This window comes from Ananas comosus, linkage group 16 (assembly GCF_001540865.1).
Source record: "Ananas comosus cultivar F153 linkage group 16, ASM154086v1, whole genome shotgun sequence".
Taxonomy (NCBI): Eukaryota; Viridiplantae; Streptophyta; class Magnoliopsida; order Poales; family Bromeliaceae; genus Ananas; species Ananas comosus.
This window is the reverse complement of record NC_033636.1, coordinates 1,846,965-1,860,697: the sequence shown is the minus strand read 5'-3', so window position 1 is coordinate 1,860,697 and position 13,733 is coordinate 1,846,965. Positions and strand designations below refer to the sequence as shown.

The window sequence follows — 13,733 nt, the reverse complement described above, 5'->3', positions numbered from 1 at the left end:
ATAGAGAAGTATAGATCCAACCAAAATTAGACCAAATAATATTCAAATCAACTAAACTCAAATTAAATCTCTTACTCAAAGTTAAGTGGTATTACAGGTTACATGAAAGGTCAAAACTGGCACTCTAGGTTTGATCATTTAAAGTTTTTGTCGAGCAACAATGCAAGCATAATGCTTGTGAGGTAACGAACATCCATATCTTCATGCATGATCATCTAATTGATCCACATTCTCTAATACTTTGTTTGACGGAGAGAAAAAGGAGGAAAAAAAAAAAAAAGAGAAATGAGAAGGAGATAAAAGAAAAGAAAGAAAGAAAAAAAAAGTGACCGTTATGGAAGGCCATTTTCTCTCCGTTTCTCTCCATTTCTCTTCTTTTCTCTCCTCTAATTTCGATCGAAACGAGAGAAAATTGTTTCTCTTTTAACATTCTGTTCGTTTCTCCCCTTTTTTCTCCATCCAGACGGAGCCGCAAGAAACGAATAGCGAAAAATATAAAATACTCAGAGAGAGCATCATTCAAACAGCCTAGCGATCGCAACGAGCTCTAACGATCACCATCAATAACGAAGACATAGCAATGCATATCGCCAAAGTCGCGATTAAACAACATTTGTCGCCGAATCATACTAATAAGATCACAACTTAAAATTTGTTGCAAGAAGCAAAGAAGAAATAGAACAATAACCAGTCAGACAATAAGCACAAGAAACAGCTCTGCGTCGCTAAAACCTACAAGCAATCATCCGAAATAACAAAACCACAAAAATGATGTTCACTTGCTTCAATCTCTCCCACAAAGTAAAGTTAGTGATGAATAAGGAGACTGATTGATTGATTGATTGATTGATTGATACCCAGTGCTAATGCTAATAATGCGGATGCGTAATCGGAGGAAGGAGGAGGACTCTTTTCGAAAATAACCTTGTAAAATTTCGTATTTGCCAAAATAACTCCGTGAAATTTTTATTTGTGAAACTAACCCTCCTCTCGCTACGTGGGCGCCACGTCAGGGATTCCTCAAAAAGACGGTGAATTATTCACCGTCTTTGATATTTGTTGTGAAGGCGGTGAATGATTCACCGTCGTCTTCATAAGACGGTGAACCATTCACCGTCTTTACTACAAATTCTTACTCTGCGCAAATCTTTCCAAATCCATAATATGGTGTCCTTGATAAGACGGTGAATCGTTCCCCGTCTTCTCGAGGGCACAGAAACGGCGAATTTGAGAGGGCGAAAAGGGGAAAGGGCGGAAAGAAAAATTTTGCACTAAAGGCGGTGAATGGTTCACCATCTTCTAAAGGCGGTGAACCATTCACCGCTTTTACAACAAAAATTACAAAGACGGTGAACGATTCACCGTCTTTTTGAGAAATCCCTGACGTGGTGCCCATGTGACGAAAGGAGGATTAGTTTTACAAATAAAAATTTCACAGGGTTAGTTTGGCAAATACGAAATTTCACAGGGTTATTTTCGAAAAAAGTCCGAGGAGGAGGAGGAGGATGAAGCTTAACATACTTAGAGCTTGCCGTGGAGCTTTGTGCGGAGGACGTCCATGACGGCGCCGAAGGAGGCCTTGACGCTGACGGGGGGGTTGGCGAAGCGGCAGGCCATGTCGGGGATGGAGGAGGCGTGGTAGTCGATCTTGGACTGGGTGAACTTGAGGCCGTGGGCGGTGCTGACGACGACGGTGCGGTCGTTGACGCCAATGACGCGGCGGTCGCGGAGCTTGAAGAGGGCGGCGAGGGCGACGCCGGTGTGGGGGCAGGCGAACATGCCGGTGCGGTCGGCGAGGGACATGGCGTCCATGAGCTCCTCCTCGGTGGCCTCCTCGACGATGCCGTCGGTGGCGCGCAGGGCGAAGACGGCGCGGTCGACGGAGACGGGGTCGCCGATCTGGATGGCGGACGCGAAGGTGGGGGCGGCGGTGAGAGGCCGAGCGCGCGGCACATCTCGAAGCCCTTGTAGAAGGCGTAGATGTTGCCGAGGTTGCCGCCGGGGACGACCACCCAGTCGGGCACCTCCCAGTCGAACTGCTGCAGGATCTCCACGGCCGCCGTCTTCTGCCCCTCGAGCCGCAGCGAGTTGAGCGAGTTCGCCAGGTAGATGGGCAGCTCGGCGGTGACCTCGCGGATGAGGCGCATGCAGCCGTCGAAGTCGGTGTCGAGCGAGAGCACGGTGGCGCCGTTCGAGATGGGCTGCACGAGCTGCGCGAGCGAGATGCGGTCGGCGGGGAGGAAGACGATGGCGGGGATGCCGGCGGCCGCGCAGTAGGCGGAGAGGGCGGCGGAGGTGTCGCCGGTGGAGGCGCAGCCGACGCCGGCGATGGGGCGGGAGAGCGGGGCGCGGCGGAGGCGGTTGACCTGGCTGACGAGCACCGTCATGCCGAGGTCCTTGAAGGAGCCGGTGTGCGAGATGCCGCAGTGCTTCACCCAGAGGTCGGGCATCCCGCCCAGGTGGTCGCGCCCGAGCCGCTCCGCCCAGAAGAGGTTGGAGTTGCCCTCGAACAGCGACACGATGTGCTCGTCGTCGATCCCGGGGAGCACCCACTCCTTCTTCGACCACACGCCCGACCCGTACGGCCACGTCGTGCGCCCCACGCGCGAGTCGAACAGCTCCCGCCAGTACGACCCCGGGAACCGCGCCAGCGCGCACATGTCGTGCCGCACGTCCAGCAGCCCGCCCGACCGGCTGCGGTACACGATCTCGTCCAGCGAGTACCGCTCCCCCCCCGCATCCCCATCGCCGTCTGCCGCTCCGGAGGAGGAGGAGGAGGAGGAGGAGGAGGAGGAAGCGGCGACGATGGAGATGGGTCGGCGCGTTGTTTTCGATCCTACGCTTATTGTTATCGGGCGTGGTGTAGGAGCATAACAATAATGATAAGAGGAGGAGGAGGATGAGGAGGGGGGGTTGCGGCGATGGGAGATGAGGGAGGAGAGAGAGCGGGTGGCGGCGGAGGCCATGGCGGCGGCGGAGGAGGGGGTGTGGTACGGAAGAGTGCTTTTGGGGTTGCAGCGGTTCGGTCGAATAAGATTCAAGGGTTTATTTTTCAAAATGACCCTGTAAAAATCTCAAATCTTCTCAATCATCCTCCTAAAAGAGAATACCTTCTAAAATATGGCTTTCTTGCATTTGGCCCCCTCAATTTTTTTTTTTTAACAAATGCCCATCAAATTTATAATTGCAAATTTGACCATTTTCCCGTCATGCAGGCGCCACATCAGCGCCACGCAAGTTGAAGGGGTGTTAAGTTGAACACGGTGAATGGTTCACCGTGTTCCGTACTTATATTTTCATTATATTTTTTCGCAACTGAAAAATATAACGGAAGCCGATCGTCGATTCAGAAGTCGCACCACTGAAAACAACTTTATAACACGGAGGCCTTCGTGTTATCGATAATATAGTAGTCGGACTCAAAAAAAAAAAAATATTGTATTCTAATTTTTATTAAAAACGATAAACGAATAGTAGGGCAGGCAAATGAGCGAGCCGACTCGTGTTCAACTCGCGTTCAGCTCGATATTCGACTCTCTCGAGCTGGGCTTGAATTAATTTCGAGCCAAGCTTGAGCCTAAATTTAGGCTCAAAATTAATTTCATGCCGAGCTTGGGTATTACTGGACTCGCTCGAATTAGGCTCGAAAAGCTCGAAATACATATATATATATAGAATTAGTCTACTATACTATTAATAGTATCAACCACTTGCTATTAGGTTTTCGGCTCTTGGATGAAGGGCTGTGCAGTTAGGATGATGGTGATTCCCTAAGGTTGAGTGGATGGTTAGTTGAATAGTGTGATCTAACGGTGGAAATGGTCAAAGGAGTAGATCTAACGGCACAGAATTCAATAGCATCAAGCTTTTGGTACTATCAATAATATAGTACTCGGACTCTCTATCTCTCTCTATATATATATAGTTCGGCTAATATACTATTTATACTATAGATAGTACGAAGCACTTTGTGCTATCGAGTTTTCTACTATTAGATCTACCTATATATATAGAGTCCGGCTATTATACTATCAATAGTACCAAGCATTTGGTGCTATCGAGTTTTCTGCCATTAGATCTACCCCTTTGGCCATTTTCATCCGTTAAATCATACTATTCAACTAGCCACCCACTCAACCTTAGAGGGCTACTATCATCCTGATCGCACATCCTTTCATCCAAGGGTCGAAAATCTAACAGTAAGCGGTTGGTACTATTAATAGTATAGTAGCCTAATTATGAATTGATCTAGAATACTTTTAGAAGCACCAATCCCTTAGTGCTTCTAAGTTTCTACCCCTTGGATCTACTCCTTAATTACTAATACCCTTTGGATCAAACACTATTTCACCTACCACCACCTACCATCAACATCTAAACCCTACATCTCTCCATCCAATGGTTAAAAACTCAAAAGCACCATCCCCTTGATGCTTTTGAGAGTATTCTAGCTCAACTCCCTAATTATATATATATATATATATATATATATATATATATATATATATATATATATATTATATGATAATATATATATATATATATATATAGAGTTGAGCTGGAATACTATCGGTAGCAAACGGGCTCTGTTGCTATCAATTTGTTTTCGATGATGGAGCCTCCAAATCGACGATCAGCACCGTTGAACATAATCTATATTACTTAAAGTATCTATAAATCAAATTTCATGTTTTTTTGATATTGTTCTCTTGCCCATCAAGTGGGCGTAAAAATGAATGGCTGAAAATGAATATCCTCTAAAAAGTGATGATAGAAATTTTATAATCATGATCGTGAGTATAGATCTTGTTCTAAATAGTTTAACGAATTTTTTAACCAAAATTCAATTGATTTTGATAGCTTTACACCATTAAACGTAAAAACATCTCATATTTACCACTAAAATTATAAATTTTGAAATCTTTTGATCATTAGATCAATGATATCGAAAAGATTTGAAATTTGGTTTCTAAATACTTTAAGTGGTATAGATCATATTCAACGGTATCGATCGTCGATTCGAAGGCTCCATCATCGAGAACAAATGGGTGGTAACGGAGCCCGTTTACTACCGATAGCATTCCAGCTCAACTCTCTATATATATATAAGATAGGACTACTATACTGTCATGAGTATAGACCTTTTTATATTTATAAATTTCGGTCGTTGGATATACAATTAGAATGATAATGGTCTCCTAGGATTGAGTGGGTGGTTGGTTGAATAGTATGATTTAACAGATGGAAATGATCAAAAGAATATATATCTAACGGTTGAAAATTTATGAGTATAAAAGGGTCTATACTCATAGAGTATAGTAGTTGAACTATTATATATAATTAAATATAATATATATTTTAATTATATAAAATAATATATATTATGTATTTTAATTATATCTATGTTGAATTTAGATTATTGGGCTTACAAAACCAACTAGTAAAATCCTACTCTAATTGCTCTCTTTCTCTCTTTTTCACTCATTTACAAAGTCGTTTTTTCTAATTTTTTTAATTCTGTAATATCGTATTTTATACATTCATTTTGTATGTTGAACTATTAGATATTTTTTGTATCAAATTTTAAATAATGTTTTATAAAAATTAAACTATAGATTACACGATATTATGAATTTCAAGCGGCTCGTTTAGAGATCGAGCTCATTCGACCCGAAGTTACGCTCGCTCGAGCTCGGCTCGAATTAATTTCAAGTAGAGCTTGAGCATAAATTTAGACTCGAAATTAATTTCAAGCCAAACTTGAGCTGAGGTAAGCTCACTCGAACTCGGCTCGTTTCCACCCCTGATGATTAGGCGTATTCTAATTACATTTTAGCCCTTCTATTAAATTATCAGATAAAATAAAATTATTCGGTCAAATAAAATTTTTGTAGAGTTATTTAAAAAGTTATAAATTTTTGAAGAAATTGATGAACCTCGTAGCCCATATGTGGGGCCCAAATGTGAGATTTAGCAGCAACGAGCAAACTGCTCCATGGTCCCTGAAGTTTTCCCTAATTCTCATCTTGATCCTTGAAACGTCAATTAAGAGTTTTATTTTTGTTCTTGTATATATTAATAATTGAAAAATAAATTATCAGACAATTTTTTAGTTTTATTATCTATTGAATTATAAATTTTTTGTATAAAAATAAGATGATAAATATAAAAGTACCTGGTGGATGAGTTTATGATATGTATGAATGAATAGATAAATCAAGTGCAAACAATAATTTTTATTCGTAAATTTGTGTACTATTGCTAATTTAGAAAATTTTAAATTTGTTAATATTACCACCTAAGATTTGAAAATAAAAATATCAATATTAAAAATTACTACTGAATAATAAATTTATTGAATCTAGTCATTATTAGCTTGAATTTATACGAATAAATATTTGTTCTTATCAATTCCCAAAAATTAGCTATGGGAATGAGATTCATCGAATGTAGCCTGATTCAACCTGAAATAGTAATTAAATTGAATAAATTTATCTGTTAATAGTGATATACTTAAATTGTTATTAGGGATGTCAATAGATATGGATATCCGAAATTTTATTCGAACTCGAACCCGAACCCGAATGAAATGGATATATCCGATGGATATGGATATGGATTCGGATATGGATATCAAAAATAAAAATTAACCTGACGGATATGGATTCGGATATGCATTTTGACTGTACCCGAACCCGAATTTATTATATATATATATATATATATATATATATATATATATATATATATATATTAGAGGTAGGGCTAGAATACTTGTAAAAGTATCAATGGGGGTGATACTTGTGTGTTTTTAGCCCTTGGATGGAGAGATGTGAGGTTGAGATGATGGTGGTAGGTGGTGGTAGGTGGAATAGATTATTAATCCAAGGGCTATTAATAATCAAAAAGTAGATCCCAATGGCTTAAAACCTAATAGCACCATGATGGTGATACTTGTAAAAGTATCATAGTTCAACTCTCTCTCTTCTCTCTCTCTCTCTATATATATTATATAGAGTGCGTTTGGGGTGCTTTCGGAAGCACGGAGCGCTCCGTGCTTCCACTTTGTTTTCGATGTTGACTTTCAATCGACGATCGGCTCGCGTTAACTTGATCTAGAGTATTTGAAGTATCTAGAAAATAAATTTTGCGATTTTTCGATATCATTTGCCTAGTGATCGAAGGTGCTCAAAAATCAACGGCTGAAAATAAAAAATCTACAAAATATGATGAATATGACATTAAAATTTTAGATCAAAGTTATTGATCTTGTTTAATGGAATAAAGAATTTTCTGTCAAAATTTAAGTGATTGATATTTCTACAACCGTTAAACTTGCAACCGGCTCACCACGGCCGTTAAAATTATTGATTTTGAGCCCCTTCGATCACTAGGCAAATGATATCGAAAAATCGCAAAATTTAATTTCTTGGTACTTTAAATACTCTAGATCAACTCTAACGGAGCCGATCGTCGATTCGAAAGTCCGAACATCGAAAACAAAGTGGAACACGGAGGCCTCCGTGCTTACGAAAGCATACCGCCCACTATATATATATATCTATATATATACTATATATATATATATATAATTTATATATACAAATTTGATGTTATATTTGAATCTGTATTTTAAAAATTTAGATTTAATATAATATATTTTGAAATATTGAAAAAAAAATAATTGTTTCGGGTTCAAATTTTCGATTTCGGGTTTGGGTTCGGGTTCGGGTTTTGGATTTTTTGTCAGGTTCGGGTTTGATATGGATTTTTAAAATCCGTCGGGTTCGGGTTCGGGTTCGGGTTCGGGTCTCGGGTCTCGGGTTTGGAGTCGGGTTCGGGTTCGGATTTTTAAAAATCCGCCCCGAATCTGACCCGTTGACATCTCTAATTGTTACAAAAATATCAAATTATAATTTATTCTTTCTGAAGTCTAGAATCTTGCATAACATATTTCTCTCAACAGCATAAATGGCTTAAATCTAGTCATACCAAAATAGATCATAATTTAGAAAAATTCTATACATTTCTACTTACATGTTTTTGGTTCCTAGAAAAAGCACAAAAAAAAAAATTTGAAAAAAAGTTTTTTTTTATGGAAAACTCTATTTTCAGTTTTCCATCAATTTGGTTCCAAAGAAAACTAATTTTTTAAATTTTTTTCTCATATTTTATAGAGAATCAATCTTTTCATTTTTTTCAAAAAAAAATTTGTAAAACGAAAATAATGATTTTTCATAAAATCTAGACAAAAGTTTTCAAAAACACTAATTGTTCTTGAAGCAAGGAGAGACAAACAGTAGAAATTGGCAAATGGCGATGAGAACACTATTTCCATGGTTTTCATTTTCCAAATAAAATTATTTAAAAACAAAAAGAAGGCTTTTTGATAAAATTAAAAAAAACTATTTTTACTTAGAATTAAACAGATGAAAATATTTTTCTAGCCATGAAACACTATTTTTGACCCCTTTTTTTTTTCTGAGAAACAAACACTCTCTTGCCTTCCTAAGTCATTGTGTATTACACATTCAAATCTTATTTATTGATGTGTCATGTATTGAAAATGTACATAACATATATGAACTATGGTCATTTTAATCAGATACGCAATCTTTTAAAATTTTAATTTTTTTACTACCTAATTTTTTAATTTGTTTAATTTGAGCCGATCGACGATACCTTGACTTTAAATTTTAAGTCTATTATATTACTGACCGTCCCTAGTGCAAGTGATAAAGAATTTGGTGGTCCCAAGTTCGAATCCTACTTAATTCACATTTCCAGCCAAGTTCTTTTCTAAAAAAATAAATGAAGCAGATAACATGTTACCTTTCTCTCAAAGAAAAAAATTTAAGTCTATTACTTACTATAGTAAATTTATAATTACAAGAATTACATAAAGTATATTAACTAGATTCATAAGAATACACAATACATTCAATTTTTGAAGTTAAAAGTACCATTGATCGACTCAAATCAAATAAATTAAAAAGGCTATATTACAAAAAAAAAAATATTAAAATACCCACTCTTTCACTTTTCCTTCCTAACTTTCAAAACCTAAAATTTACCCCTCAACATTTCAAGTTGTTGCATTTAAGCCCCCTCAGTCATAATTCTATCACTACTCCATCTATTTCTTATAATTTATACTAAAATTGACCTTCAAAATGACATAAATATATTAAAAAAATTATTTTTTTAATAAAAAAGTAAAGGATAATTTGGTTATTTTGCCCTCTACATTAATATCGTACCTCCTAAAAAAATATTTCTGAAAGTTTAAAGGAAGAAAATATAGGTTTTTGAAAATTAGGGAAGAAAAGTGAAAAATGGATATTTACAAAAGAGTTTTCTGTATTTTAACCGATTAAAAAATTGAGTACTAACATCAAACTTTTAAAATGGTCCATAACTCAGATAAGTTTTGTATATTATTTTTACCATTCAGAAAATCATGATTTTACTTGGAAATCAAGTGAAAGGTGTAACATTGGCTTTACTTTCAACTATCAATCGATATATTAAGACTTGAGTTCTCAGAGGGGTTACGTGTTGCGTACTCCATTTCTCTCGATCCGTTCGCCCGCGATCCGTTCTCCCCTCTCTATCGCTCAGCGGGCTTATATGTCGCCCGCCTCGCCACCTTCCCCCTCTAGATTGCCTTAGATCTGCCAAGTGTTGTGGCATATACCCTGTCGCACACCTAGCTCCTGCAGATTCCGTGGGATGCGGAGGGTTGTCGCACTTTACCATGGTGTTCTTCCCCCTCCGTACATACATTACGATAGTGTGTCAGTGGGCCTCGAGGTATGGTGGCGGTCACTGTACCCCTTCCCTCTATTTGTACTAATGATGAGAAAACCTAACTGGGGAACCATATTTTGAAACTGCTCACCAAAAATGATTTCAGACTTTTGGAGCAAAAGATGATCTTTTCAAAGAAAAACCCAAACTTGTTATGAGCCAAACTTCTTAAATTTGGAATTTAGTCTTTTAAATTTGTGCAAGTGCTCAGCAATCCTTGTTTCTTCTTACATTTGATATTACAAGTCTGTTGTTTTTTTTCATTCATTCATCTCGTACTATCAATTCAATATTTTACTTTTAAGCACAAAAAAAAAAAAAGAATGATCAATACACTACTATTAATCCCCGTGGGATTCAAGCTCTCACCGCATTTTACGGAAAAAATGGGTCTCACCTCTTCTCTTAATCTACGTAATAATAATTTTTAATAGTGTCCCTTTTTAATTAGAGTTTAATTAGGGTCGGCTCTGTTTTTTTAAGAGACTTCTCAAATCCTCCCTTCTGTCCGTCGTCTCATCCGCCCTCCGTCTCCTCTCTCCTCGGGATCAACTTCTTCAACACCTTCTTGTCCGTATTCCTAACTATAGCCCTAGATTTCCTCCTTTGTACGAGCTTCGAGGTCTGATCTTGATGCATGGCAGGAACTATGGGGAGGTGGGGGGAGGGGGGGGAGGTGTTGGAGGCGGTGCTCGGCGAGTGCCTCAGGGGATCGGGGCGCCGCGGGAGGAGATCGTCGTCTCCACCAAGTGTGGGCACTACGCCGACAGGTTCGACTTTAGCGCCAAGCGCGTGTCGCATGGCGTCGACGAGAGTCTCACCCGCCTCAAGCACTACAACAAAATTAGGTTATAGGGGCACATGTTTGGGACACTTTTGATTAAGTGTCCCATTTATGCTAAAACTTAAAAAAACATCTACTTATGCCTAAATATAAAGCCCAATCCAACTAAAAATAAAAGATTACTCTACTCAACCAACCACACCTAGTCCATTTGACCCGATTACAAACAGAAAAGAAAAAAAAAAAATCAATTACCATCTTTTCTTCTCTCTTCACTCAATCCACTGAAATTCTATACGAAGAGCCTTTCCTGTCGTCCTCCTCCTCCACCGCAGCCAACGAGATAGAGTTTCGGCGGTTGCTAAATGCTTAAATAAGTGTTGAAAAATTAGCAGCACTCTTTTAGGTTATAGCGACACTCTTTAACTGTCACTATATACCTAGCAACCCCATATATAGCAACATTTTTTAAAAGTGTCGGTAATTTTAGCTAGCAGCACTTTTTTGACATGTACCTACATTTAAAAGTGTCGCTATAGACCGTTTTTGTTGTAGTGAAGCTCGACTATGATTTGATCAAAAATTTCTATATTTCTCTAATTTAGTTTTCTGGATTATGATTTTTCAGAAAGTTTATTTTTGGTATTTTATTTGAACTTTTTCGTTGGAATAAAAGGAAGATAGGATTTTATTAAAAGATTTATTTTTTTTACCTGAAGAAACATAAAGTGTAAGCTTATTTTTATTTTCTTCGTATAGATATATATAGTAGATAATCTCTCTTGCTTTCTTTGTGGATGTAGATAATTACGGAACCATGTAAATTTCAGATTCATTCAGTTTCTAACGATATAATGGTAAACTATCTTGATTTTTATATTCAAAGTTGAGTATTCAAAACTCAAAGTAACTCAGAATAGGTTTCGAGGCTCTTTTGTGCATAATTTTAGTGTCGAGCTCTGGATTTTGAGTTGAGTAATATAAATCTCTCAAAGAAATTTTTGAAACATAGAGCCACTGGAATTACTTAAAAACAGATAAATGCACAAAGGCCCCTCACCTATAGGTCCGTTTGGAATAGCCACATGTTCTTTTAGATTGTGTTTGTTTCCTCCAAACTCAAACGCATTATTTTGTGGATAACAGAGGGAAAATTGCTTGAATCTGGAAAATTGCTTGAATCCTTTGAAACCATTCCAAAATTTTTTAACAAATTTGTTTCATAATTCTAAACTCGAATACATTACTGTTGAATATATTATTCTAATATATTTCCTTCTATGTGGAATATAACCATATTAATATTATGATATTAGCTAAATATTAAAGTGCATGTAATCGAATTATCTTTCATAGAATTGGATTATTTTGCGATTTTTTTTTTCAATTCTATGCATTCTTTTTTTCTAACAATTTTTTTGTTTTTTGTTGTGCAGGTGACATATTTTTCTTGCATTTTGCAACCTCACGGATTTGAAATGGTATGCTTTTCTTAATAGATTTCTTTTACTTATATAGTTTGATTTCTTACTCATATTTATCCTGTAGTTTTTTCTTCTTATTTCTACTTCTCCGTAGATTCTATTTTTCTGCAATTTGTTTTTTCAATTCTATGCATTCTTTTTTGCTAACAATTTTTTTGTTTTTTTGCTGTGCAGGTGACATATTTTTCTTACATTTTGCGACCTTACGGATTGGAAATGGGAAGCTTTTCTTAATAGATTTTTTCTATTTATATAGTTTGATTTCTTACTTATATGTTTAATTCAAGTGTATCCTTATTAGGAATCATGTTGTTTTATAAAAAATTGTCTAATCAATCTAACACATATGAATTGTCACTTTGTTATTTGGTGCCTACGAATTCATGATATTGCTTCGTTGTCTATCTTTTCTTTGTTTTATTATTACTTTTATTGATATTTTACTATTTATAACAATGTTTCCTACCCGCCGCAACGCGCGGGTTACTACGCTAGTATAGATTAAAATAGGTTAAAATATAGAAAAAAATTTTGTAGGGCTTTTTTTGCAAATGGCCTCCTGAAAAAATTTTATTTTCAAAGTAGCCCTGTCAAAATTTTATTTGCAAAAATGGCCCTGGCCCTGCCACGCAGGCGCCACGTCAGCGCCACGCGGGCAGGGCTGGGGCCAGTGTGTTAAGTTGAACACTGAATGATTCACCGTGTTTCACACGGTGTATTTATATTCCTTTTCTTCTCTTTTAGGGACGTCAATAGGTAGGGTTTGGATTGGATTTTAAAAAACCCGAATCCGAATTTGAAAATCAAATTAAAACTCGAACCCAAATCCGAACCCGACGGGTTTTAAAAATTCATATCCATAAAACTTTAACATATGGTTATAGGTATGGATTTTTAAAACCCTCCGGGCTCGTATTCGTGTTCGGGTTTCAATTTGATTTTCAAATTTGATTTCGGATTTTTAAAAATCCGATCCAAACCCGACCCAAAACCGACCCGTTTACATCCCTAAAAGAGAAGAAAAGGAATAAAAATATACCGTGTTTGAACACGGTGAATCATTCACCGTGTTTGAACACGGTAAATGATTCACCGTATTCAACTTAACACACTGGCCCTAGTCCTACCCGCGTGGTGCTGACGTGGCGCCTGCGTGGCAAGGCCAGAGCCATTTTTGCAAATTAAATTTTGACAGGGCTATTTTTAAAATAAAAATTTGCCGGAGGGCTAAATTGAAAAAAAGCCCATCCTTGTAAATACCTATTTTCTCACTTTTTTCGTGGCTTTTAAAATCTATATTTAGTCTCCTTAAAATTTTAAAAATATTTTTAAAAGATTATAGCGTTAATGAAAATAGTGAAATGACCAAATTGTCCTTACTTTTTTAACAAAAATAATAATAATAATAATATATTTCTATTATTTTAAGTATTTTTGGTATAACTTATAAAAAATAGATAGAATAGTGCCGGAGCTCTGGCAGAAGAGGACTAAATGTATCAACTAGAAATTTTAAGAAGATAAAATATAGATTTTTAAATGTCATATTAGAAATTAAAAAAACCGATATTTTAACCATTAAAATATAAGATGAGATAAAGAATAAATGAACATGTGATGCACAGATGTTTGAGTACACCCAGCTCAGATCATAA

General features: G+C 37.2%; 1 protein-coding gene across 1 annotated transcript; it reads right to left on the bottom strand.

The window, feature by feature from the left end:
* Window positions 1,375-3,068, bottom strand: LOC109722429 (threonine synthase 1, chloroplastic-like). The gene is given in 2 exon segments (XM_020250493.1): window positions 1,375-1,934; window positions 1,937-3,068. Coding segments are annotated over 2 exon segments (1,443 nt in total). The 5' UTR covers window positions 2,967-3,068; the 3' UTR covers window positions 1,375-1,521.